Source organism: Gymnoscopelus microlampas (assembly GCF_963454915.1).
Source record: "Gymnoscopelus microlampas genome assembly, chromosome: 16".
Classification (NCBI taxonomy): Eukaryota; Metazoa; Chordata; class Actinopteri; order Myctophiformes; family Myctophidae; genus Gymnoscopelus; species Gymnoscopelus microlampas.
Genome location: NC_139953.1, coordinates 657968 through 683391, shown reverse-complemented (window position 1 = coordinate 683391; position 25424 = coordinate 657968). Strand labels below are relative to the sequence as shown.

General features: G+C 42.9%; 2 protein-coding genes across 5 annotated transcripts; both read left to right on the top strand.

Moving 5' to 3' along the window:
* Window positions 1-7977: 7977 nt before the first annotated feature.
* LOC311063587 (cdc42 effector protein 2-like) lies at window positions 7978-18116 on the top strand. Of its 4 annotated transcripts, none has more exons than XR_014602614.1 (5): window positions 7978-8099; window positions 10757-11047; window positions 12613-12786; window positions 12835-15267; window positions 15648-18116. XR_014602614.1 is itself a non-coding variant. In XM_084083095.1 (3 exons), exons 2-3 carry the CDS (start codon window positions 10865-10867, stop codon window positions 13006-13008), a joined length of 579 nt encoding a protein of 192 aa, XP_083939221.1. In that variant the 5' UTR covers window positions 7978-8099; window positions 10757-10864; the 3' UTR covers window positions 13009-18116. The 4 variants fall into 4 exon arrangements, 1 of the variants encoding a protein (XP_083939221.1); XR_014602615.1 differs by having other exon boundaries at window positions 12613-13052; window positions 13101-15267; XR_014602616.1 differs by having other exon boundaries at window positions 12613-15267.
* A 3699-nt stretch (window positions 18117-21815) lies between these two features.
* On the top strand, window positions 21816-23201 carry LOC311062484 (NADH dehydrogenase [ubiquinone] iron-sulfur protein 2, mitochondrial-like; the record flags this gene model as incomplete). The annotated part of the gene is made up of 1 exon (XM_084081540.1): window positions 21816-23201. The coding sequence occupies one exon, from the start codon at window positions 21816-21818 to the stop codon at window positions 23199-23201; it is 1386 nt and encodes a 461-aa protein (XP_083937666.1).
* Window positions 23202-25424: the final 2223 nt, after the last annotated feature.

Here is a 25424-nt window from a genome sequence, read left to right as displayed (position 1 = left end):
TTAAGGTTTCGAGAGCCTATCAGGCTTCGAAGCCTTATTGCATTCCTTGGCTTTCACTATTATTAAGGTTTCGAGAGCCTATCAGGCTTCGAAGCCTTATTGCATTCCTTGGCTTTCACTATTATTATTATTAAGGTTTCGAGAGCCTATCAGGCTTCGAAGCCTTATTACATCTCTACACTTTCATGATCTTCCGCCGGTTTTGCCAGTTCTGGCCTAACCGATTGGTCACTTTTTATGAAACTCGGCAATATGGTAGAGGGCTATGCCAAACGGCGAAGACCCGAAACTCACAACGATTGGCCAAATGGTGGCGCTGTAGCACTCAATTGAAATATGCCAACTTTGAACAGGTACAACTCATGCCCTGTTTGACCCACAGCCATGAAACTTCGATGCACACATGCGTCTCCTCATGCCTAACAACTTTCACTGTTTGACTTTTGACCTCTGACCTTTAGATCTCCCACCATTTCGAATTCTATGAAAAGCAGTAAAAAGCAGTAAAAGTCCATAGCTTTCTGGGATCTTTGAGCAATCTGCACGAAACTGTCTACACATGAACTTTGGACCAATGCCGACAAACGTGAGCAAGCGGATTTTCCATAAGTGAAAACGTTAAGCTTTTATAAGCCAATGAAAATTGCAGTTTTATGACAATTATTCATCTGCCCCTAACACATACATGCAGACTCACATTTGTTTGACACTTTGCAATATTGTAGAGGGTCATTCCAAGTATCACTGAAACCAATCTTACTCCAATTGGTCAAAGGGGGGCGCTATAGCAATTTTTTGAAAATGCAAACTTTAAACAGGCAAAAGTCATGCCTCGTTTGGCCGACAGCCGTTAAACCTGCTTACACATGTGCCTTGACTCATGAGGAACACATGTATCACTTTGACCAGTAAGCTCTGCCCTCAGATTGTCTGCAATTTTGAGCAGTTTGAAAAACATTTAAATCCAGGATTTCTGAGCAATTTGCGTGAAACTGTGTCAGTGAGGCCCTTATTCACAGGTTCAGGTGTATTGGTTCAATAGTTTGATGGCTTAATCATCTGCCTTGAAACCACAGAGTTACCGGTTCGAATCCCACCTCATGTTGACTTCATTATAATTGCATTGCACACAACATGACTGTATCAATGAATGCATGTGCAATTGTTAAAGATGACGAGAAATGCATACTTGAAAGTAGTTATTTTCAATGTATGACGTACTTCATTCGCCCTTTTGTTTTGTTTTGTTGGATTCTCCTTTCTCACTATCTGATGCTGTGGATTCAATAGCTCCACCAGTAGAGTGTGAGCCTCATGTGCCGAAGGTCCCTGGTTCAAATCCCACTGATTACAGTTTACATTTAAATTGCATTGTACAAAACATGACCCTGTTAATTCAGACATGTGCAATTTTTAAACAATAACATGAAATGCTTTTTTGAGAGTAGTTGTTTTTTATGTATGACATACTTTCTTGTGAAAATAGCCGATCTACAATCTCACAACTTTTCAGATAGCAACGTGTTGTGAGCTTGTAGGTCGACTATTTTCACTAGTTTCCATTCCGAAATATATTGAGAGGTTTCAAAAACATTTAAACCAAGGATTTCTGAGCAATTTGCATGAAACTGTGTCAAATAAATGTGTGAGGCCCTTTTTCACCGGTAAAAGTGTGTTGGTTCAATAGCTTGATCGCTTAATCATCTGCCTTGAAACCACAGGGTTGCCGGTTCGAATCCCACCTCATGTAGACTTCATTATAATTGCATTGCACACAGCATGACTGTATCAATGAATGCATGTGCAATTGTTAAAGATAACGAGAAATGCATTCTTGAAAGTAGTTCTTTTCAATGTATGATGTACTTCATTCGCCCTTTTGTTTTGTTTTGTTGGATTCTCCTTTCTCACTGTCTGATGCTGTGGATTCAATAGCTCCACCAGTAGAGTGTGAGCCTCATGTGCCGAAGGTCCCTGTTTCAAATCCCACTGATTACAGTTTACATTTAAATTGCATTATACAAAACATGACCCTGTTAATTCAGACATGTGCAACTTTTAAACAATAACATGAAATGCTTTTTTGAGACTAGTTGTTTTTTTATGTACAACATACTTTCTTGTGAAAATAGCCAATCTACAATCTCACAACTTTTCAGATAGCAACACATTGTCAGCTTGTAGATCAACTATTTTCACTACTTTCCATTCCAAGAACACAAAACAAAACTGTATTGCTAAATATTTGTCAACCAGTAATCTAGAGTAGTTAGCAAAACAGAAGCTTGGTTCATAACGGACTGAAAAACCTATAGATATCAACAGACACCATCAGGGAGGCAATATTTCTAGCTCAATAAGAAGAGAGGCAGCATGTGAATCCATAGGTCGCTGGTTTGATCCCTGTCCCCAACAATGCATTGAGGTGATCATTATTTGGAATTCTTACTTTGTTACAAACATACTCCTGGTAGCCTGTCTGTCTGTCTGTCTGTCTGTCTGCCTCTCTCTCACTCTGTCACTGTCTGTCTGTCTGTCTGTCTGTCTGTCTCTTTGCCTCCCTCTCTCTGTGTCTGTCTGTCTGTCTGTCTCTCTCTCACTCTGTCACTGTCTGTCTACCTCTCTCTCACTCTGTCTGTCTGTCTGTCTGTCTGTCTGTCTGTCTGTCTGTCTGTCTGTCTGTCTGTCTGTCTGTCTGTCTGACTGACTGCCTCTCTCTCACTCAGTCACTTTCTGTCTGTCTGTCTGCCTCTCTCTCACTCTGTCACTGTCTGTCTGTCTGTTTGTCTGCCCCCCCCCTCTCTCTCTCTCTCTCTCTCTCTCTCTCTCTCTCTCTCTCTCTCTCTCTCTCTCTCTCTCTCTCTCTTTCTACTCTCTCTCTCTCTCTCTCTCTCTCTCTCTCTCTCTCTCTCTCTCTCTCTCTCTCTCTCTCTCTCTCCTATTCTCAAAACCGCTCATTGCTGCTTGCAGCTATTTTTAAGGTTTCGAGAGCCTATCAGGCTTCGAAGCATTATTGCATTCCTTGGCTTTCACTATTATTATTATTCTTCCGCCGTTTTTGCCAGTTCTGGCCTAACCGCGTGGTCACTTTTTATGAAATTCGGCAATATGGTAGAGGGCTATGCCAAACGGCGAAAACCCGAAACTCACAACCATTGGCCAAAGGGTGGCGCTGTAGCACTCAATTGAAATATGCCAACTTTGAACAGGTACAACTCATGCCCTGTTTGACCCACAGCCATGAAACTTCGATGCACACATGCGTCTCCTCATGCCTAACAACTTTCACTGTTTGACTTTTGACCTCTGACCTTTAGATCTCCCACCATTTCGAATTCTATGAAAAGCAGTAAAAAGCAGTAAAAGTCCATAGCTTTCTGGGATCTTTGAGCAATCTGCACGAAACTGTCTACACATGAACTTTGGACCAATGCCGACAAACGTGAGCAAGCGGATTTTCCATAAGTGAAAACGTTAAGCTTTTATAAGCCAATGAAAATTGCAGTTTTATGACAATTATTCATCTGCCCCGAACACATACATGCAGACTCACATTTGTTTGACACTTTGCAATATTGTAGAGGGTCATTCCAAGTATCACTGAAACCAATCTTACTCCAATTGGTCAAAGGGGGCGCTATAGCAATTTTTTGAAAATGCAAACTTTAAACAGGCAAAAGTCATGCCTCGTTTGGCCGACAGCCGTTAAACCTGCTTACACATGTGCCTTGACTCATGAGGAACATATCTATCACTTTGACCAGTAAGCACCGCCCTTAGATTGTCTGCAATTTTGAGCAGTTTGAAAAACATTTAAACCAAGGATTTCTGAGCAATTTGCGTGAAACTGTGTCAAATACATGTGTGAGGCCCTTTTTCACAGGTTCAGGTGTGTTGGTTCAATAGCTTGATCGCTTAATCATCTGCCTTGAAACCACAGGGTTGCCGGTTCGAATCCCACATCATGTAGACTTCATTATAATTGCATTGCACACAACATGACTGTATCAATGAATGCATGTGCAATTGTTGAAGATAACGAAAAATGCATACTTGAAAGTAGTTATTTTCAATGTATGACGTACTTCATTCGCCCTTTTGTTTTGTTTTGTTGGATTCTCCTTTCTCACTGTCTAAGGCTGTGTATTGAATAGCTCCACCAGTAGAGTGTGAGCCTCATGTGCTGAAGGTCCCTGGTTCAAATCTCATTCATTACAGTTTACATTTAAATTGCATTGTACAAAACATGACCCTGTTAATTCAGACATGTGCAATTTTTAGACAATAACATGAAATGTTTTTGAGAGTAGTTGTTTTTTATGTATGACATACTTTCTTGTGAAAATAGCCGATCTACAATCTCACACCTTTTTAGATAGCAACGCGTTGTGAGCTTGTAGATCGACTATTTTCACTAGTTTCCATTCCGAAATATATTGAGCAGTTTGAAAAACATTTAAACCAAGGATTTCTGAGCAATTTGCGTGAAACTGTGTCAAATAAATGTGTCAGGACCTTTTTCACGGGTCCAGGTGTGTTGGTCCAATAGCTTGATCGCTTAATCATCTGCCTTGAAACCACAGGGTTGCCGGTTCAAATCCCACCTCATGTAGACTTCATTATAATTGCATTGCACACAACATGACTGTATCAATGAATGCATGTGCAATTGTTAAAGACTAGAAGTTCGGGCCGCTATGCGGCCCGAACGTCTAGCGTGACGCGTCGTTCACTTTGCAGTGCCACCTTACAGGCACCTCACAGTGTGAGAGAGAGTTTTGTGCTCTCCTAAATCCACGGCAGGCTTTGAAAGTACCCACTTCAGAAAGAGGTGACGTGCATCACCTCTCCAATGACCAAAACCCACTATGGAAGCCGTCGAACTGGTGCGATCTGACGGCATCCTAGAATTTATAGGTAGGATGTGATGTCATGCGTGATGTCATACTGTCGTGAGATTACGTCACACTGGCGTGATGTCAGATTACGTCACACTGGCCACATACAACGTACATACATACTGACAACCGACATGGCGCAGGATTCAAATTGTATATATAGATAAGATAACGTGAAATGCTTCCTTGAAAGTAGTTATTTTCAATGTATGACGTACTTCATTCGCCCTTTTGTTTTGTTTTGTTGGATTCTCCTTTCTCACTGTCTAAGGCTGTGTATTGAATAGCTCCACCAGTAGAGTGTGAGCCTCATGTGCCGAAGGTCCCTGGTTCAAATCCCATTCATTACATTTAAATTGCATTTTACAAAACATGACCCTGTTAATTCAGACGTGCAATTTGTAGACAATAACATGAAATGCTTTTGAGAGTAGTTGTTTTTTATGTATGACATACTTTCTTGTGAAAATAGCCGATCTACAATCTCACAACTTTTCAGATAGCAACGCGTTGTGAGCTTGTAGACCGACTATTTTCACTAGTTTCCATTTCGAGGAGACAAAAAAAAAACTTTATTGCTAAATGTTTTGTGAACCAGTGATCTACAGTAGTTAGCGAAACAGAGGCTTGGTTCATAACGGACTGAAAAACCTATAGATATCAACAGACACCATCAGGGAGGCCATATTTCTAGCTCAATAAGAAGAGAGGCAGACTGTGAATCCATAGGTCGGTGGTTTGATCCCTGTCCCCAACAATGCATTGAGGTGATCATCATTTGGAATTCTTAGTTTGTTACAAACATACTCCTGGTAGCTTGTCTGTCTGTCTGTCTGCCTCTCTTTCTGTCTGTCTGCCTCTCTCTCACTCTGTCTCTGTCTGTCTGTCTGTCTGTCTGTCTGTCTGTCTGTCTGTCAGCCTCTCTCTCTCTCTCTCTGTCACTGTCTGTCTGTCTGTCTGTCTGTCTGTCTGTCTCACTCTGTCACTGTCTGTCTGTCTGTCTGTCTGTCTGTCTGTCTGTCTGCCTCTCTCTCTCACTCTGTCAGTCTGTCTGCCTCTCTGTCTGTCTGTCTGTCTGTCTGTCTGTCTGTCTGTCTGTCTGTCTGTCTGTCTGTCTGCCTCTCTCTCTCTCACTCTGTCTGTCTGTCTGTCTGTCTGTCTCACACTGTCTGCCCCTGTCTGTCTGTATGTCTCTGTCTCACACTGTCTGCCCCTGTCTGTCTGTCTGTCTGTCTGTCTGTCTGTCTGTCTGTCTGTCTGTCTGTCTGTCTGTCTGTCTGTCTCTGTCTCACACTGTCTGCCCCTGTCTGTCTGTCTGTCTGTCTGTCTGTCTGTCTGTCTCTGTCTCACACTGTCTGCCCCTCTCTGTCTGTCTGTCTCACACTGTCTGTCGGTCTGTCTGTCTGTCTGTCTGTCTCTCTCTCTCTCTCTCTCTCTCTCTCTCTCTCTCTCTCTCTCTCTCTCTCTCTCTCTCTCTCTCTCTCTCTCTCTCTCTCTCTCTCTCTCTCTCTCTCTCTCTCTCTCTCTCTCTCTCTCTCTCTCTCGAAACCGCTCATTGCTGCTTGCAGCTATATTTTAATCTTGAAAGTGTTTTGAATCATAAATCTTCAGATTTTCAGCTGGGGGTCCGCGGCCAAATGCATATTGTTAGCCTCAAAGCATAATTGCCATTTGTTATTTTTTGGCCAATTTGACATTTCTGTCTATTCTCCTAACACTGCTGCTTCATTGTGCCTTATTGCCTATGTCCTCAGCCTAACACAATGCGTGTTACATTCCTAAAATCACTTAAGCAAATATGCTATGAGGCTAACTTTTTGACTTAGGCAGAAATTATTTTTAATGTAACAAGCATTCTGATAAGCTGGTTAAAGGTCTTTTAACTTATTTTGATGCAATATTCACTCATTTTGCTGGGGACCCCCTGGAGGACCGCTGGGGTCCCCTGACCACACTTTGAGAAGGACTGTGTTACAGTTTAAAGTACTGCGTAGGATGCAAAACCACGGTGGCTGGAATGTATCCGGGTTTAGATCCAACGTGCCTTAGGTTGGATCTAAAACCCACCTGAGAAAGTGTCGCTTCATCCTCAGCAACTGGGAGGAGTCCAAAACTACAGAAGTTCTGGTCAGAAATATTCATATGAGAGAGAGAGAGAGAGCCACGGATGTTACAAGGCGATCGGTACCGCGATAAGTACCCGTATCTCCCGTATTGTTCAATAAAAAGCATTTTAATCCCATTGCCGGCCATTTTCTCCAAATTTTCTCCGTTGCTTATTTGGAGAAAATGGCCGGCGATCAGATTAAAATGCTTTTTATTGAACAATACGGGAGATACGGGTACTTGTAACTACTATCGCGGTACCGATCGCCTTGTAACATCCGTAGCACTTTATATTTGAAATCTGAACGTTTATGTACATGTGAGAGTTGGCAATGTAACTCATTTAATGTAAATCGAAAACCAGGGACTCTGGGCTCCATGATGCTTGTGGCAGACGAGCGTCATGTGAACCATGGCTAGGGCTGGGAGAGAACAATGACTGAAGAATTTGGATTGATTGAAGAATTTGAGGAATGAATATCTTTATTCATGTGTTTTTCTGCCTTGCAACAGATAACGACCTGTACTAGGAGTCACCCGTGCTGCAACTGAATGTCATCATCTCTCTCTCTCTCTCTCTCTCTCTCTCTCTCTCTCTCTCTCTCTCTCTCTCTCTCTCTCTCTCTCTCTCTCTCTCTCTCTCTCTCTCTCTCGCTTGCATGCACACACGCACGCTCAACTCAGACTGGGGTGTGGCTTGAGATCATTCCAGGTAACCCGCCTCTTTAAGAGCCATACTGTAGGTAAGGTTATAAGGTGTGTGTGTGTGTGTGTGTGTGTGTGTGTGTGTGTGTGTGTGTGTGTGTGTGTGTGTGTGTGTGTGTGTGTGTGTGTGTGTGTGTGTGTGTGTGTGTGTGTGTGTGTGTGTGTGTGTGAGTGAGAGTATGCGTGGGCATGTGGAAACTATAGTCAAACACACACACATACTGGTGTTCAGGAACAGACATATACTGGACAACGGTGTACTGAAGTACTCACTATCGAGTACTCACTGGACAATACTCATGTACTGAAGAACTAATATCCTGGACATACTGGGTGGAACTCAACAGCAGCCACTGTCTATGGGTTCAGACTCATAGGCTACCTGTACAGGTATGTATGCCCAGCATTCAAATGCTAAGCTAAGCTAAGCAAAAAATTATGATAATAATGATAATAATGATAATATGTCGCTGTTGGGTGTGTCCAAAACGTGTTCTTTCTTTGTACGTTTCAAGATTCAAAGCAAAAGCAAAAATAGACGATATACAAGCTACTTTTGTGTGGCACTATAGCCTATAGGACGAAGTAGGACATTATAATTTATGAAGAAAATTAGATAAAAAGTTAAAATATGGATATACAAGGTTTCTGTCCGAAATATTAATAAGTTGCGATGCGACGTGCTGTAAGTTTGTACTGTAGATCTGATATTTGCACTATATTTGAAGATTTCTTTAAGTAGAAGTACTATACGTGTGTGTGTGTGTGTGTGTGTGTGTGTGTGTGTGTGTGTGTGTGTGTGTGTGTGTGTGTGTGTGTGTGTGTGTGTGTGTGTGTGTAATAATAACTACATTGGATCCATTGGAACACAGGTATTTTTTTCCCCATTTCCTGAAAAATGACAGTTTGGACAAGGTTTCCACATGACAGTGATGATATGCAGTAGCAGATATGTACATGAGATTACAAAAAACGATAGCATCACATCCAGATGTGTACATAAGGTGTAACCATAGGGCAAGGTAAATAGATAATTAATAAACACAATATAATTTTTAGCGGCGCTAGGCGGGATCCTGCTCTATACCTGACTTTGTCCGTGTGCCTACGTCAACGTTCTGATTGGTGATTGGTCAAGCTTCACGTGACACGTGGCTATAAACACATTATAAACACATATCGATGACAAAATGTATCAAAGGTGCCGCTACCTTCACACAGGGTGTGATTTTTATATAATATAATTATTAGCATGTGTGACAACAAATGATAAATGACAAATGAGTTAATTTAAAGCATGTTTGACTTTGTTTACATACTTGAATTGAACAAATTGATATATGAATGAATATCCCCCTCTCTCGCTGTGTCTCTCTCTCTCTCTCTCTCTCTCTCTCTCTCTCTCTCTCTCTCTCTCTCTCTCTCTCATTGTGCTGTGGTGTAACTCTACCTGTTGGACTGTCTAAACTAAAGGAATGTGGTTCAAGCCATTATCAGATATCCATCTGGCAGAGACAGAGAGGGTGTCTTATAGAAATGTAACTCTTGAGAGCGTAAAATGAGTTGGTAACCAAATGGACCCTTATAGAAATGTAACTCTTGAGAGCGTAAAATGAAACCAAATGGACCCGTAAGGGTCCATTTGGTTGCACATCTGCATTACTTAATTTACAAGAACACACAGAGAGAATGTAGAAGGATTGCTATTTTGATCAACGTTTGCCTGTTATCTCTCCTATGGTACCAACATCAATACAGCATGGAATTGTGGACAGAATCTTATCCAACGACAACAAAATATTCTAAGTCTTGGGTCTGAAAGGATAAATCTCATCAAATGGCTCATATGCCCAACAAATAATGGACCTTGATATGAAAAGCGTTTCAAACCACTGGGTTAGGGGGTTGGTGGCATGGAAAAACTGCCCTAGTGATGTGTACTGCCACAAGCTCATATCCCATCAATGAGGAGGAGAATGTGACGCTGGTATGGAATGTCAGTCGTGTGTTTACACAATGATACTGGAAGAGCAGGTTCCTGTTCCAACCACTGCAACACTTATTCATCCAGGAAAGTCAGCAGGATTATGTCACGACAATGACATGTTGACAATGGTTGACATTATTGCATTATTCATTCCTTGAAATATTCATCTCTGAGACAGATATCGGAGAGACAGTCAGTAGGACAGCTGAGAGTGAGACACCGCAGGAGAGACAGACAGTAGGACAGCTGAGAGTGAGACACCGCAGGAGAGACAGACAGTAGGACAGCTGAGAGGGAGACATGTAGGATAGACAGACAGTAGGACAGCTGAGAGTGAGACAGCGTAGGAGAGACAGACAGTAGGACAGCTGAGAGTGAGACAGCGTAGGAGAGACAGACAGTAGGACAGCCGAGAGTGAGACAGCGTAGGAGAGACAGACAGTAGGACAGCTGAGAGTGAGACAGCGTAGGAGTAACAGACAGTCAGTAGGACAGCTGAGAGTGAGACAGTGTAGGAGAGACAGACAGTAGGACAGCCGAGAGTGAGACAGCGTAGGAGAGACAGACAGTAGGACAGCTGAGAGAGAGACAGTATAGAAGAGACAGACAGTAGGAAAGTGCAATTTCAAAATGACTTGTATAGGAATATTGCTTAGAAAATAAGTTTACAACGCTGTGATTCCTGCTGATTGTATGTCTGATCAATGGAAAAGGTTTTCTGTACACTATTTTCAATGGAAGCATAGCTTAATACGGTATCTGTTGCCAGAACATAAAAAAAAAAAGAAAGTGTGTGTGAAGACAGCCTGTGTGTGTGTGCATGTCTTTCAGTGGCACATGAGTTGCACTCCTGTTTGTGTTTAATTAGTGTAACTGGTTGCATCTTTGTGTTGCAATCAGCTGCAGCTGTTGAGGCCGTGCTCAAACGGATGGACTCAAAAACTTTCTTTTTGAAGTCGTCAATGTGTGACCCCACCTTCACCTCCCGGCGACCCCACTTGGGGTTCTGACCTTGAGAACCTTTGATGTAGTTCTAATGTTCTTGCTATTTGTGTTGCAGACTCACAGTCTTCAGTGGAATCACACAAACACACACACACACACACACACACACACACACACACACACACACACACACACACACACACACACACGCACACGCGCCAGGATGCCTCTAAAGACGTCCACCTACCTGAAGACAGCCAGCCTGCGTTGGTCCAGGAAGACGAAGAGCAGAGAGCTCCTGTCAGTCAACATGATCAGTCTCCCTCTGGGGGACTTCAGACACCTGTCCCACATCGGCCTGGACGCACGGGGACACCACAGCTTTGGTGACCTGTCCGCCTTCCAGGTAGTGACAGAATAAGTACTTTTTTTCACTTAGAGGGGTATTTAACTTTAAAACACTTCTGGGGTGGCCTGGACCACTGGCATAGCGGTCCGGTCACCTTGGCTCTAATGTAGCCTGACAGCGCATTGCGGGTACAAGTCCCGATTCCGACGGCCTTTGTCTGCCACTCCCCATCTCTCTCTCCCCGTCTACCTACTGTACAATCAATAAAGGCATAAAAAAGCTTACCCCCAAAAATAAATCTAGTTTAACTATCATTTTAACTATCTAATGTGTACTCTGGCTTTTGTGAGCATCCCAGGCAGTTTTTAAGTTGCGTGATTCGATATTTTGACATTTGATAATCATTTAGTCAGACACGCCCCCTTCCTTGATAAACCAAATAGGGCTTTAGTCAGGTAACCGCCTTCCATACCGACATCTCGCCACTCCGACTAGTGGCTTCCGCGTGCGGTTAAGGTTAGGGATTAGGGTTAGGTATAGGGTTCGTTAACGTCGAAAAGGCGACATGTCGGAAAGGCAACATGTAACCCTTTAGTCACAAAGCTGTTTGTACATTTTGACTATATTGTAAAAACGGTGTGTAAAGCCTTGATCTGTGTGGATCACAGGTATCTGTATTCTTTTCTTTTATGACAAATCTTGGGCACGTAAACATATCATTGGAGGTTTGGCACTATTGTTATTGATTTTTGCATGAAGAATAAAGCCTTCTAATAACAGCTAAGCATGATTTGTCGCACACACGACTGCCCCAGAGCAGATGTGAGAGTGTGAGAGTGTGTGTGTGTGTGTGTGTGTGTGTGTGTGTGTGTGTGTGTGTGTGTGTGTGTGTGTGTGTGTGTGTGTGTGTGTGTGTGTGTGTGTGTGTGTGCGCGCGCGTGCGTGAGTCTAACATGGTTAAAATGGAGTTTGAAGTGTCAATGGATTATCCAGTCAGGTGCATATGCCAAACAAAAGACAAGGAAGTCGTGAGTCTATATGAGTCTTGCAGTATATATGAAATATTGACAAAGACTAAAACTAAGGACATTTAATCTATGAATTTAGTTTGTTTTGTAAACACACATTATAGTTTTGGTTACTCTTTTTTTGTTGTTGTAAAGCCTCATCTTAATTTTCATTTCAGTTAACTAAAATGTTTCAATTCTAGTTTTTGTTTTTTTGGGGCGGTGTAACCGCCCCCTATAAGTGAGTTTTGGACACTGACCAATCCTGCACCGTGATTGGCCAATAGTCTACAATGCAGTCTACACCCCTAACCCACAGTCAATGCAAATCTATACTTTTGCAAAGTCAGCCAATCACATTACAGCTAGTGTCATCACCACTAGCTGTAATGTGATTGGCTGACTTTGCAAATTCAGGACTGTGATTGGCTAGCGAAACACATGACACATGTGCAGCCCTATGAATAGCAGTATGGACTTAAAAAAAAGGATTTAATCCTTTTTTTTAAGTGAGTCATGTTGTGATGACCAAACACCGGCCACTTCACACTGGGTGTGATTTTTTGTTTGTTGTGTGAGTTTTAGTTGACTATAAATACCTTGCACCCCCCCCAGAGCCACCAGGACCTCCTCCAGTCAGCCCCTCCTAAACCCCCGCGTCTCCTTCCCGCCACAGACGAGGTGCAGAGGAGGGCGGCTCCTCCTGGACACAAGAAGTCCCACTCCCTGCCTCTGCTGGACGAACTGGAGAAGATTCCTCCTCCTCGTATGGGAGAGAGGAGCCAGGAGGCGAGAGGAGAGAGGAGCCAGGAGGCGAGAGGAGAGAGGACCCAGGAGGCGAGAGGAGACCAACAGGAGGAGGAGAAAGAAGAAGAGGGAGGACTGCGGTTGAAGTCAGAGGTGACCCATAATGCAGCTCACCTGGACGAGGACCCTTGTTGTGCGTTAAGCTTTGATCTGGGACCTTCCATCCTGGACGATGTCCTCCAAGTGATGGACAGACATCAGTAAGTCCTCAGGGCTCTATGCTGGGGTCGTTTCTGTTTTTTGTTATTGTGGGGAAAGCTTTTGCAGAATATAAAAAATAAATATTTTCTGCAAAGGCTTTCCCCACAATACGGATGCTGCAGTTTAAGTGGTTAAAGACATCCTCACCATCATCATCAGCATCAGCATCATCAGCATCATCAGCATCATCAGACCCCTTCCAATTAGCTTTCAAATCACACTGGGAAAAAAGTGTGACGGTCAAGGTCCGTCAGTTTACTGCATTAGGCTACAGGGCCCCCATAACTCTGAGTGTACAAATGGAACCAAATGCACCCATAAGGGTTATCATTCTGTGTTTCCACAAACTCAACTCCATTGGTGATGGTGATTTGATTTGATTTGATAATTTCAGGTACAAATTCACCAAGGTGCACAGTACAGTATATACATGTATCAGGATATCACAAAAAGTCCAAGGACTTATTTCCGTTGAGGTCCCACATAAATTATTACATCATGGTTTCTAACTATCAACACATTTGCCATTTTACCTTAACTAAATTAAAATCATTGCAACACAGCACTCAACAACATAGACATTCATCAATAACCAATAAAATAAATAAATAAATAGAACATTACATTTATCACATCCAATACCAGTCATACAACAAACAAGACCAATGCAGACCAACAGGGGTCCCTGACTCTAATTTAACTTGCCCATCAGCCAATGTTTCAACATCTTTTTAAAACTATTTAGTGACTGTGCAAGTTTTATTTCGTGTGGGATTTTATTCCACTCGTCCGCCCCTGTGTATTGGAATAGCTTCCAATACAGTAGCTTTTACCTACCTTGTTTTTTTAATTTTGGTGGTTTAAGATCTGCTACACTGGCCCTTGTATTCACACTATGGTAGTCACTAACGCTCTGAAAATAACCTTTAAAATAATTTGGACATTGGTCTTTTAAAAGGTTATAGACCATTATAAGTCTCAGTTGTTTTATTCTGTCTTCTACGGGGAGCCAATTTAATTCTTTAAAATGGTTTTGGACAATTCTTGGGGAGAGATAAAGGACTACCCTCATTAATTTATTTTGGGCCGTCTGTAGTTTGTCTTTTGTTTTTTTTAGATATGCCACTGTACCATGTTAGGCAGGTGTAATCAAAATGGCATTGGACTAATGCTGATGCCAGTGTCCTCATGGTGGATTTATCAATGAATTTGGCTATCCTAGCTAGGAACTTAGTCCTTGCATGGATCTTTCCAATGACTGAAAGAGCCATCGACTCACCATTTATACTCTGTTCTAATATACAGCCCAGATAGGTAACTGAAGTACTCTGTTACATCCGACTGAAAAGTTGGACACCTCCCTTAACTTGTGCTTTGATGCAAAGACGATACATTCCGATGCAGTGGATAACTGTGCTGTGGTCTGGGGGTCTATTTTGCTTCAAAATGGACCCTTACGGGTTTATTTGGTTTCCATTTGTACTTTCCATTTGTACACACAGGCTTGGATGAGAAGCTGGGAATATTCCTGAATTCTCTACACCTTAGGTCTTTAACAGGGGGTCTCTGGGCCCTCTAGGGGCTCCTCAGAGTTACTAGAGGGGGGCCACCAAATCCTTTTTTTCTTTATTTTATTTTTTTACATTAACCATTTGAACCCTAGCATCTCTATTCTGGGGGGAACATATGCTGAAAATAGCCGATCTATTAAAGTACATCAAAGTAAAACTACATACAATTATAATTCTTTGTCTATTCACAACTTAAGATATTTAACCATTAATGACTTTATTTGTACATTGCAATTCTTGTGAGAGTCTCAAGCAACTTTAAGATGGGATCATTGGAGTCTCTGATCATCTAACATTAAAGCTTTTAAAAATCCCAAAGGAAAACGTTTCCTGATGAAAAATGTGTCTGGAAGCCTATAGGGCATAGCAGTGGTGGCCGTTTCGTGGTGCCACAGACAGAAACCCCATTATTTTCCCCCATAGAGATTTCCGAAAATATGTATAGAAATGATTTTAAGCCTGGAACCAAGCCACCCAGGCTCCTTGTGAATCATGACCATAAAACATTTGATTCTGTGTGCGAAAATATGTTAATATTTAATACATACCCTTTTTTTGGGGTTTTCAAATAGTTTTGGATAATATTTAAAATAATTGATATAAATATTTTCGGAAATCTCTATGGTTAGAATGAATGGGTTTTCTATCTGTGGCACCACAAAATGGCCGCCACATGCCCTTTAGTCCAGTGGTTCTCAAACTTTTTCACGTCAAGGACCCCCAAAATGATATGTATTTGGCCGCGGACCCCCATCTCAAATATTTTGTTCCAGGGACCCCCAGAAGCAAACATTTGAGCAACAAATGTTCGCTTAAAAAATTATATATATTCAAAGGTTTGCACACATTTTCTTGATTTTTCAAAAATAGCAGATCTACAAGCTCATAGCGCGGCACTCGGTGCCGCGCTATGAGCTTGTATATCTGCTATTTTTGAATAGCCAAAGTATAAAAGGTCATAATTATTGTGATGCTATATTAACACATTTTGCTGGGTACCCCCTGGAACCCCCTCAAGTACCCCTGGGGGTCCCCGGACCCCAGTTTGAGAACCAATGCTTTAGTCAATAGTTATGGTTCAAATCCTGTGGTCTGTCTACTGGGATTGAAAGCGTTTTTGTTAGTTGGTTTTTAAGGTATGGTAAGTGATGTTTGTTTTAACAACAATCATTTTAGTTAAAAGGTTAAAGCTCTATGTTGTGATAATAATAGTAATAATTTCTATAGAGTGTTTGTTCAGTAACAGGGGTGTGGGGGAGCACATCTATAATGCACGATAGTCGGGTACGTGCATGGGCATTTTATTCCCCTTATGGTCTGTTAAATTAACACTGAGGATTTTATAGCATGGCAGTAGTCTGTGACACTAAGTATTGCCTAACCAAGTTCAGATGAAATGTGTATACAGTACACCTCACCTTGAATCTCACACACACACACACACACACACACACACACACACACACACACACACACACACACACACACACACACACACACACGCACCTCCGCATGTGGCAATAATGAAAACGTGTTTTTTCAGATACCTGCTGAAGAAATGTATCCATAAAAGTGAAGGGTCTCTTAAAAATACTAACAGGAAGGAAGAGGTTTTTCAAAATATATATATTTTATTGTTTTTGTAAAAAAGGTTTAGATCCATGTACAGTTAAAGGAACACTACCAATTTTCAACATTATATATTACATTTAATCACTAATGCTCATTATAAGATGGCACCATTTCTGTCTACTCACTCTGTGTCTCATTGGTGGGGCTATGGACAGAAACCTGCCTACCAGTGACATCATCGATGGGATTCCAAGCTAATAGCAACTGCAGCCTTTCTCTTCCTGAAAAGTTATTATGCTGAAATAGAAGCCATTAATAAAATACAAAAAGTTTGAAATCTTGTTTGAAATGACCAAACCTGCCTATGATGGGTGGGTTTCTGAACTGTCCACAGTCCTCCTCTACGTGAGTAGACAGAAATGGTGGCATCTTAAGATGAGCATTAGTGAGGAAGATATGAAGATAAGGTTGAACATGGGTGAAGTGTTCCTTTAATGGCTTTGTATTACTCTGTGGGGTAAAACGTGTGCGTGTGTGTGTACTTTATATTTGCAACAGTTTTGCACTTACAAGGTTTCCAACAGACAGTGACAATATCACATTGTATAGTATGTTACTCTCAGTTCTTTTGTATCAAAATGGAAGAATTCTGTTTGTTGCTGCCTTTTATTGTCTCGCTGCCTTAAATTGTCTTATTGTATAACTTTGTATGCGCACTAGAGGCCAAGGACAAACCTTTGCCCTGCATTTTTCACATCTGCCTTTTATAGCGCCACCAGGAGGCCGACTTATCTAAAACACATTTTTTGATATTAGGCCTACTGTTTCAGATTTTATTATTTCATTTTTCTATGTTCAAATATGCTATGTGGACTTAGACCACCAATAGGGACGAGCATGCATTGCTGAAGTTATGAAAGAGGAGTCCAGGGACCCCCAGCGTATGTTATGTTTGTCCGTCCGTTTAAGCCCGGGATGAGCACAGGATTTCAAACAGCTATAACTCCAGTTTGCAGCATGCCACCAAGTCCACATTTGGTATGTGGACTTAGACCACCAATAGGCACGAGCATGAATTGATGAAGTTATCAAAGAGGGGTCCAGGGACCCCCAGCGCCCGTATGAGCACGGGATGAGCACGGGATTTTAAACAGCTATAACTCCAGTTTGCAGCATGCCACCAAGTCCACATTTGGTATGTGGACTTAGACCACCAATAGGGACCAGCATGAATTGCTGAAGCCCCGCCCCCTCTGTCTTCCCATTGGCTGGCCTTCAAACAGCCATAACTCAAGTTCGCAGCATGCTATGGAGTACAAATTTTGTACATAGACTAAAGCCAGCAATAGGGACGAACTGTCATTACTTAAGCCCCACCCCCTCTGTCTGTCCATTGGCTGGGCTTTAAACAGCCATCATTCCAGTTTGCAGCATGCTACCAAGTCCAAATTTGGTAAGTGGACTCAGACTACCAATAGGGACGAACTGAAATGAGTTAAGGCCCGCCCCAAAGGCACCGCTTCCTTCACACAGGGTGTGATTATTTTTACACAATAACGCAGCGTTTTCTTTATTATTATTTATAGTAGCTCTTCTATCCCCCAATAACTCACACCTGACCATCAAAGACCACAGGACCTTTTTATTGTGTCAAAAAGACATATTTAGCCACCGGACAGAATGCCCCCGCCCAATGTAAAAAAAGATGGTGAAAATTGCTAAAACTATAGAAAGCAGTAAATGAAAAAAAAATAACACTCACCTTTTATTTACTTCAATTACAAGCTAAAATATAAACCGTGGTTGTAAAAAAACAAAGTTGTCCTTTAATAAATGTTTTTTCTTGTAATTAATGCCATTTTATAATGTGTTTGTCTTAATGATCTTACTATTTTGTGTAAAACACTTTGAATTGCCTCATTGACATGTGCTGTATAGCCTGCAAATAAACTTGCCTTGATAAAGAGACCATTCTGTTTTTCTTATAAACAAGTGTAATTGCAAAATGGTTCAATCATTAAATATTTTTGACATGTGCTGTATAGACAGGTTTCCTGTTAGTAAACATTGAGAGGAATATGACCGCGCAGCTGCGGGGGGAAGCCTATGGGTGCGTTTGGAAATTACGCACCGGAGCACACTCGCCTATTAGTTTGTATTGGCCAGTGCGCTCACTGCCGCTCAGGGCTGTATTTTCGAACGCGCCTTCCACCCCCAGGCATGCGCAGATTGCGCATTCTGCTCTGTGATGACGTCGCTCGGAAACCCGTCTATAGCCTGCAAATAAACTTGCCTTGATAAAGAGACCATTCTGTTTTTCTTATAAACAAGTGTAATTGCAAAATGGTTCAATCATTAACTATTTTTGGTTCAAGTTAAATATGTATATCATACAGTGGAATATGATCTGTGCTTAAACCGTAACGCAAAGTAGGCTACAATTGTTTTAAAAAAGTGGGAAACAAGTAAAAATAAGTTGTGCTTATGCCATTAAAGGGGATTACCACTCATTTTCAACATTGAACTATATCATTAACACACCTTAAAGAGCTGGTACCATGTTTTTGCACTTTTTATGTTTTTCATGTGTCTATGAGGTTGATAGAACTTCATTAAGCCCCCGAAGGTGGTTTTATGGTGTTTTATGTCTTCTCTGATTATTTGGAGTTTCTTCCTGGAGGCTGAAATCTTGAGGGTCAAACGTGCCAATAGAGAAACAGCCCTTTAGTGACATCACAGAGCCCCCAAAAAACATACCCTCCCCCTCATTATCATAACACAACAGGTGTGGGCATGAGGAGGAGGAGGGACTAGGACAGGTGGGTGGTGCTAAGGTGGTGGAGGAGGTGCTAAGGTGAGAACCAGGCATACTTAATGAACTAGAGGCGTGTCCACATAAAAACATTTTTTTTAACAATTTCTGTACACTTATTTTTTTGGAAAAAAATCCTTACATAATAATAATACCTTATGATCAGGTTTTACACTGGCTCCCCGTAGCAGCTCGGATCCAGTTTAAAACCCTGGTGCTAGCCTATAGGGCAGTGAAAGGAACAGCTCCTTCCTACCTCCGGGCTATGGTCGATGCCTACACCCCTGCCCGACCACTTCGGTCTGCCACCTCGGGGCGACTGATTGCCTCGTCACTCAAGGGTCCCTCTGGTCGATCGACGCGGTCACGACTTTTTTCTGTTCTGGCCCCACAGTGCCGGTGGAATGAACTTCCCACTAAAGTCAGGACAGCAGAGTCACTGCCCATCTTTCGCCGCAGGCTTAAAACCCACCTCTTCAGGAAACACTACCCTTCCTCTTTGTCTGGCTTACTTGTTGTTAACTAGTTGTACGAACTCTTGTTTTATTGTTGTACTGTTTTATTGGATCTTGTTTAGTCGATACACTTTTTGTATTAGCTCGTGCTCATTTGATTTTGCTATTTTGTCTCATCTGTTTAAGAAAGTAGGTAGCTGATATATAGCACTTTTACCTTGGCGCTAGGTATACTCTTGGTTGCTTGTTTTTGCAGGAAATACACTGAAGACTTCTGGTGATTAGTAGTTTCGTTCCCTACCTATGTTGAATGCACTTATTGTAAGTCGCTTTGGATAAAAGCGTCTGCTAAATGACTGTAATGTAATGTAATGTTTTAGGGTTGAAAAATATCATGGCACTCCATCTTTAAATCTGTTGTGTGGAAATAAGAAAAAAGTTCCCCCCACTTCTATGTTGCCTAGAGCTGGAGAATTGATTGTTGAGGTCATGTGGTCGGTGACATACGTACGGTGTACTCTTGGCTCCGCCCTCTAGGCTTCTGCATTCACTAGAATGGGGAATCTCAATTCCAGCTGAAACAGTGCAACTTGTAGTAGTTTATAATGGCATTATGGTTATATATCACATTTCACAAGACATAGTACTTGTAGATAATAGAGATCAATTGGATGAAAATTCTCCAATAAGTCTTAACTTTATATTCAAGTCACACTGTTTCTATTTATCTTTTCACTTAAAAAACGTTTCAGGATGACACTTCAGTTCAAGTTCAAGAGACACAATCTCAATATATTTTAAACCATATGATCTCAACATGGCCATGAAAAGGCTTTCCAATGATGTAAACAACCATCAAAAACAAAACTAGCTCTGCATAGATAGAGGAACAGCAGCAATATTTAAGGCCAACAAAAATGAAAAAAATAGCAAAAGCATTAGTAATGGTCAAACCCTGAAATCATTTACACATGGCAGTCTTTGGTGTTGGGACAGTGTAGTTTATAGTTGAACATGGAGCAAATAAAAACATTTTCATGACAAGTCCTGGTACTGAATGCGTAACGATAGTTCATGTAGGCACGGAAGGCAGGAGGTTTATATGCTACGTTCACTCTCCCCGGACCCCCCCCCCCCCCCGGGAGGCATGCGTTAATCCGACAGACCTTTTCTCCGACTATGTGGCATCCGCGTGCGGTTAGGGTTAGGGTGCGGGTTTGGTTCGGGTTTACTGTTTAATGTCGGAGCACTGCGCTGTCGGAGGAATGCGCTGTCGGACTAACGTATTGCACCCCCCCCCCCCCTTTCATTCGTCATTATAGCCTACCCTTGTTTTCTATACTTTAGCAAACTAAAGTTCTAATTACATGCAGACTCATTTTGGCATGTAAACATGTTCATACTTCACTCATTCATAATAACCTCTAATGCTAGCTTGCTGCCACAACACACTCTGCTTGTTTGTGAGTATTGTAGGCTAACTATCATATGTATGGGTTGTGTAGTTATGTATGGGTCGCGTGTAGTTATCATTTATTTTACTCAAGGCTCCAGAACTCCAGAACATGGGATGCTTTTCAATAATAATAAGTGGTGGTATTAGGGCATGTGTGTTTGTATGTGCCTCGACGGAGTGGTATCTGCGCGCCGGTTGTGGTGGGCCGGTCTGGGCCAAAATGTCAGGGCTGAATTTTGGTCCCAGTCCAGCCCAGGTGGGCGGGCGGACGGTGGGTGGACGTCACAATAGCCACACCAGGGGCCACGTGTGGCGCCCGTCCGCCCGCCACGTGTGGCCACCAACAAACCTACATTGCACACATGGGCCACGGCAGCAGTGTTACAGCAGTGTTTAACACTTCAAATGGCCATACTTCGGTGGCCAATGCTCTGATATGCGCAACATAGGACTATAGGTTTGAAGACTGCATCAAATTAAAATATGCATAACTGGTTAAAATCAGGGGAAGAGTCTGGGCCGGTTGAGGGATATCTAAAATTATCAGTCATGAAAAAGGAGGGTGTTATATTTTCTTTAATGACTGCTGCTATGATTTATAGCCTATGTATGGTTAATTGTGTGCAAGCACAGTAAAGTTCCTTTGTAATTCTTGTACAGAAACAAATCTTGGGAAAGGCATCTCATACTGTCCATGTTTTGCTGATATCTGTTGCCCTGGTTACCCGATAATTCTGTATTTGGTTGTCAGTCTGGAGTCACGTGGAACTCCATATTTGGGCAAAGCTGAGATCATATTTGAGGGGCTCGGTTTAAAAGCGACTCCACAGTGTGAGGATGTAAGTGAAAGAGGGGAAGATCTCACTACAAACAGAGGACTGTTTGTAGCTAATGGAGCAGGTAGATACGAAGAGAAAACCATTAGAACCAAGACGGCGGCCACAATGTTGAGGTTGTTTAGCAGATTAGGACGTCCTTCAGAACTCATATTAAACAGCTCTGTGGTGAGCCCAGCTTGTGCTGTGCTACAGAACAGGCAGAAACAATGGCAGCCAGACGTGGAGTGGATGGAGCAGTATTCCGGGGCAGTGATGTACCCCACAGCCCTCAACCAGAAATGGGTCCCACCACCGTGGAATGACAAAGATCCTCCCATGGAGAAAGAGGTCTCCAACTTGACCATCAACTTTGGTCCACAGCACCCTGCTGCTCACGGTGTGCTGCGTCTGGTGCTGGAGCTCAGCGGGGAGTCTGTCAAGAAGTGTGACCCTCACATAGGCCTGCTTCACCGTGGCACAGAGAAACTCATCGAGTACAAGACCTACCTGCAGGCACTGCCCTACTTTGACCGTCTAGACTATGTGTCTATGATGTGCAACGAGCAGGCCTATTCTCTGGCTGTGGAGAAACTGCTCAACATCCAGGCTCCACCGCGAGCACAGTGGATCCGAGTGCTGTATGGCGAACTGACTCGCATCCTGAACCACATCATGGCCATCACCACACACGCCCTGGATATTGGCGCCATGACCCCTTTCTTCTGGATGTTTGAAGAGAGAGAGAAGATGATGGAGTTCTACGAGCGGGTGTCCGGAGCTAGGATGCACGCTTGCTACGTCAGACCCGGCGGCGTTCACCAGGACTTGCCCCTGGGTTTGATGGACGATATCTACGAGTGGTGCAAGAACTTCTCCATCCGAATCGACGAGGTGGAAGAGATGCTGACCAACAACCGCATCTGGAAGAACCGCACGGTTGACATCGGGGTCGTCACCGCCGAGGAGGCCCTGAACTACGGTTTCAGTGGAGTTATGCTGAGGGGGTCGGGCATCAAATGGGACCTGAGGAAGTCCCAACCCTACGACAAGTACGACGAGGTGGAATTCGACGTCCCCATTGGAAGCAGAGGTGACTGCTATGACAGGTACCTGTGCAGGGTGGAGGAGATGAGGCAGTGTCTACGCATCATGCTCCAGGCCCTCAACAACATGCCAGAGGGAGAGATCAAGGTGGACGATGCCAAGGTGGCCCCGCCCAAGAGGTCTGAGATGAAGATGTCCATGGAGTCTCTGATCCATCACTTCAAACTGTACACAGAGGGTTACCAGGTCCCTCCTGGGTCCACATACACAGCTGTGGAGGCACCAAAGGGTGAGTTTGGCGTCTATCTGGTGTCAGACGGCTCCAGCAGACCGTATCGCTGCAAGATCAAAGCACCCGGATTCGCCCATTTGGCGGGTTTGGATAAGATGGCCAAGGGACACATGCTTGCTGATGTGGTGGCCATCATTGGCACACAGGATATTGTGTTTGGAGAAGTTGACCGTTAAAGCTGCTGCTTATCTGTTCCTTTCTCTTTAAAAGTCCATGTTTGGGTTGCCATGATTACCCTATAATTAAACCTGTGTTAAGTGGAACTCCATATTTGGGCAAAACTGACATCATATTTGATTAAGTGAGATTCAAGGGCGACTACACACAGTGTGAGGACATTAGTGAAGGAGAGGCCTTCAGTTGTCACACTCTGGTTGAAGGCATTAGAGCACAGATATAAATGGAAACTGTCACAGCTTTGTACAGTTGAAACCGTTAGAGCAAAGGTAGGTAGACAAGCCGTCACTGGTCGAGTTACTTAGGGTCTGCTGTCTAAATAACATGCTATCTAAATTACATTTGAACCTATGCACGAGACTGCATGGTTGTCAAGGCTAGGTCAAGTGTTACGGGCAAAGATGGATTTACGGCCGAAAATGTGCTGTGAGTCTGCAGTTCTGACTGCAATGGGGAGTTTGTTCCACAGTTTGGGAACCAGAAGGGAGAAGAGTCTAGGACATATGGAGCGTTGTCCCGGATGTCTTAGGGAATTTTTCAAAATTTTTTCACATGGGCCTGTTATAGCGCCACCAGGAGGCCGATTTGTGCAAAACACATTTTTTTACATTACTCCTACAGATTTTATCCAAACGTCATGCAAATCGGTACACAGTATCTCTATAGTCATGTGATCAACACACATCTGTCCGATTTCCCATATTCCATCCTCATTGCCTATGGTTGGCTTCCAAAGTTTGCAGGATTGGTCCGTTTTGAACAAAAAGCCTCAAACTATGCACGCAGCTTGCGATTTCCGTGGAATTTCACACGCACATTCCCACTAGGCCGAGGAAGAAATGCCACCCTTTTCACATTGGCCTGTTATAGCGCCACCAGCAGGTCTAATTTAGCAAAACACATTTTTGGAACAAAATGCCTCAAATCATGAATGCAGTGTCTGATTGCCGTGACAGACCTAAGAATAAATGGCACCCTTTTCACATAAGCCTATTATAGCGCCACCAGAAGGCCAGAATAACGTACCTGACCTGGCGGAGACCTGTGCTCCGAGGAGCACTTTTTCTAGTTCATGCTTTTATCTCATCGCGCCTAGACTATTGCAATTCTCTATATTCTGGGATCAGCAAAAAGGTTATCTCACGTCTCCAACTGGTACAAAACTCTACTGGTAGACTACTGACAAGGTCTAGGAGATATGACCATATTACACCGATCCTAGCTGCCCTTCACTGACTGCCGGTAAGTTTTAGAGTTGATTTTAAGATTTTACTGATGACTTTTAAAGCCCTGCAAGGCCTGGCTCCCAGCTATATCTCCGATATGCTGGAGCCGCACAGACCGGTGCGCAGCCTTAGATCCTCAGGTAGGGCCCTCTTGGAAGTTCGCTGGACTAACCTCGCCACCATGGGCGATCGGGCTTTTGCGGCCCGGGTGCCCAGGCTCTGGAATGCCTTACCTGTGGATCTAAGGCTAGCTAAGTCTAAGTTTTTAATCACTCCTGAAAACATTTATATACCAAGGCCTTTTCCTAGATTTTAGTACCGTTATCCTCCACACTGGTTGTGTGTACGTTTATGTTTTGGTTCGATTGATTTTTATTTGAGACAAATGAAGCATAGCGTTAGTTCATGCAGGACACGGAAGTCGTGCACGCCAAAGCTGTAACCAGCAGTCAGTCAGCTGATGTGAACATCAGCTTTCTATTCCCCATTCACAGCCCAGCTGGTCATTACATCACACACTCATTATCCAATCACAGCTCACGCTTGAGCAAAGAGGTTCCTATAAATATGGCTTCATATTCTCTAGGTCTTTCTTGGTTGCTGAACCAATGCATTTTGCTAGCTGCTGCGAGCTTCATCTGCTGCTCATCTGCTGCTTACTGTATCTACTGCTTTGTGCGCTGCTCTATGATATTTTGGTGCTATATGAGATGAGTCTGCTTATGATGCTGACTTTTACCACTGCTACAGCAGCAATGCTTCTTCTATTATTGCTGCCAAACACTAATGTGCTCATAGCTTAAGCTAATAGCATGCTTGCTGCCATGTAGAAATTAGTAATTGTTTGTAGCACAAAGCTAATACAGCATGCTTGCTGCCCAGACAGTAGAAGCTTGATTTGTTTGTAGGCTACTCTCTTCACCATGTGGTAAGTTGAATTGTTTGTAGCTTAAAGCTAACATAGCATGCTGCTGCATTTAGAAGTGTGTTTGTTAT

What these genes read in the sequence shown, in the direction of transcription:
- LOC311063587 (XM_084083095.1), top strand. Translation starts at nt 10,865, where the DNA reads ATGCCTCTAAAGACGTCCACCTACCTGAAGACAGCCAGCCTGCGTTGG. An exon ending in GTGACCTGTCCGCCTTCCAG is followed by an intron (nt 11,048 to 12,612) that starts GTAGTGACAGAA and finishes CACCCCCCCCAG; the next exon opens with AGCCACCAGGACCTCCTCCA.